Source organism: Gracilinanus agilis, chromosome 4, assembly GCF_016433145.1.
Source record: "Gracilinanus agilis isolate LMUSP501 chromosome 4, AgileGrace, whole genome shotgun sequence".
Classification (NCBI taxonomy): Eukaryota; Metazoa; Chordata; class Mammalia; order Didelphimorphia; family Didelphidae; genus Gracilinanus; species Gracilinanus agilis.
This window is the reverse complement of record NC_058133.1, coordinates 293918745-293921738: the sequence shown is the minus strand read 5'-3', so window position 1 is coordinate 293921738 and position 2994 is coordinate 293918745. Positions and strand designations below refer to the sequence as shown.

Genomic DNA, 2994 nt, shown 5'->3' with positions numbered 1-2994 from the left:
AAATGACCCCTGCTTTTGTTTACTTATCTTGATTTGTTTCTTACTTTGGATTTGTTGTTTTAGCCAGGCTTTCAATGTGCTCTTCCCACACTGATGTGGACTGCTGTCAAATCCTCTCTAACTTACACTTTTGGAATATTGACTGGAACCTTGTGAAGATATGTGATTGACCTGTGGTTGTGTAGCCAGTTTATGTCAGAGGCAATAATTGACTTTTCCTCTTCCTGACCTCAAAGGCACTTTCTATCCCTTGGTGGCATGGTGTTTCTCAGATATTCTTATGGCACTAAATTTTTACATTTTGATTCTTTTTTTCCCAGATAAAGAAGACTTAAATATTCATATCCAGATCACCTACATGGCTCAACACACAAAATATCTTCAAGTAATTCTCATTCTGTTGCTTCAGGATTTTGCATTTGCTGAAGATGGTGAAATAAGATCAAGTAAGAATGATGAATTACACAATTTCTTTTTTCCTAGTTTGAACAAAAATGTTTCCTAGGAAAGGAAACTGAAAGCCTTCTGTTTTAGGGGAGAAGATCCTATATTATCTTGTTTACACTCTGTAACATGTTGAAAAATAAGGGTCACACATTTGTCCTCCATGTTTATAAGACAACTTTCAGAAGTAAGCCTTGAGATAAAACCCATTGAAATAATTTATCCTTGATTCCTAAGTTAGCTGTATCAAGGATTGCCTCAGAGATACAAGGTTGTATCTAGTGTAAGTAATGATGTCTGGAAAATCTAGTAGCAGCTATGCTTCTATTAAATTAGAGTTGAAAAAGTAACACCCTTTCCATACTCAGTGGCATTTCTTCTGAGCCTTGCCTTTCTAGACTTAAAAAAATAACCATGCTGCTGAAAAGAAAAAAGTTTAATGGTTATAGATCAAATAGATAAAATCATACAGTTGGCAAACTCAACACACGCAGGCTAAAATTTGAGGAGTCTGTCAGATTATACAGATAGATTTGTTCAGAATTTGAGAATAGAGGTGGCAGTGGCTCCTTTTTTACCCATGTTGTTGGCTAACTATGTAGGAATGAAATATATACTCTGTGAGTGGGAGATAGGCAAAGAAAGATATTGGAGATTGCCAAGTACAATTCATCACTCTAGAAAAAACAAAATAGAGCAAAATGTGTACCAGCAATCACTGTTTTTATTCTTCCATTTTATTTTTCCCCCAATCATAGGTAAAACAATAGTTAATATTTTTGTTTTTTTTTTTAATGAGATCCAAATTACCTTACTCCTTCCTTCCTCTTCTCCCTCATTCAAAAGGCATGCAATTTCATATAGGTTATATGTGTACAGTCATGTAAAACGCATTTCCATATGACTTATGTTTTAATTTTTTCCATTTTCTTTTTTCTTTTCTTTTTTTCTAATTACATTTCAAACAATTTAAACTTAAAGTTATGGTTGAATTTACTCCTAGGATACTTCCATTTGTGATGTCTTCACCCCTACAACTTTGCCAATAATTGGTTTGACAGAGCCTACCTGATCTAGGTGCAGTACTCCCACCTGCAGTGCTACCTGTAGGAATAATAAAATTAGAGGCAAAATTAAAAAAAAAATGTGTTAGCAGTGATTAGGTGCTTTGAATATTTCAAATGCCATATGTAACAGTAATACCTTTTAAGATTTTTGTTGGTACAGAGCTAAGAGTTATCATGATTGTCACCATTGTATGATGTCAAACATAACAGTTAATGGTAATAATCACAGCAAGGATATAGTGTTTTGGCCAGCAAGACTGGTTCAATTTAATTCAACCAACATTTTTAGTACATATTTTGTGTAGGAAGTTGGATCAGTTGCTGAGAGTCAAAGATAAATAAGAAATGTGCCTTTCTGTCAAGGAGATTATAGGCTAGTAGTGAAGACAGGAGATGTGCACATATGACACTGATACAAATAAGAATATTATGAATGCTAGGAATGTTTAGAAAAAATGAAGAGCTCACATCTGATCTCTAATGTCTAGAGCCATTTGGAATATTTTATGAAGTAAGTAGCATTTGAAAATGGGTAGGATTTCAACAAACAAAAATTAAATTTGGGTTAGTACATTTCAGATATGGTCATGGCTTGAGCAAAAACGCCAGTTGAGGGAGTAGACATACTTACCAAGAACAAAGCAATGATAAGAAGAATAACTGATATTTTTATACTATGAAATTTGCAAAATACTTTACATATTTTAAGGGAAACTAGGTAGCATAGCGAATAGAGTACCAGAACTGGAATTAGGAGGACTATTCTGAGTTCAAATCCAGTCTCAGACATTAATAACTTTGTGACCCTTGACAAGTCACTTAACCCTGTTTACCTCAGTTTCCTCATCTGTAAAATGAGTTGGAGAAGAAAATGGCAAACCTTTCTAGTATCTTTGCCAAGAAATCTCCAAAAGGGGTCATGAAGAGTTGGACACAAGTAAAAATAACTAAATAACAATAATGACGATTCCATACATTATTAAGATAGTTCTGAGTATTATAGATGAGTATAATAGCTGAGTGCTCTTTCTATCATTATTTTCATTTTGCCAAGGATTAGAGAGGTTCAGTGTTTTGTCCAGGTCCTCAGAGCCAGTGAGTAACTGAGGCAGGATTAAATCTATGCCTTTCTGACTCTGAAACACCCAGTCTGCCTATGTCACTGCAGAGTGGCAGAGGCAGCTAGAATGCAGTGGAGAAAGTGCTGGGCCTAGAGTGAGAAAGACCTGAGTTTTAATGTAGCTTCAACACTAGCTGCATGACCCTGGGGAAGTCATTCTGTTTGCTTCAGTTCCCTCAAATATAAAATGGGGATAATTCCAGTGTTGTTCAAATGAAATAACATTTGCAAAGCACTTAGCCTGGTGTCTGGTACATAGTAGGGTTTTAATAACTTATTTCCTTCCTTCCTCCCTTCCCTTCCCTTCCCTTCCCTTCCCTTCCCTTCCCTTCCCTTCCCTTCCCTTCCCTTCCCTTCCCTTCC

General features: G+C 35.7%; 1 protein-coding gene across 1 annotated transcript in view; it reads left to right on the top strand.

The window, feature by feature from the left end:
* Positions 1-358: 358 nt before the first annotated feature.
* Positions 359-2994, top strand: part of COL21A1 (collagen type XXI alpha 1 chain) — a 139204-nt gene continuing 136568 nt past the window's right edge. The window contains exon 1 of the mRNA XM_044675352.1: positions 359-446. Within this exon, the coding sequence (XP_044531287.1) occupies positions 359-446 (88 nt within the window). The remainder of the gene's footprint in view (positions 447-2994) is intronic.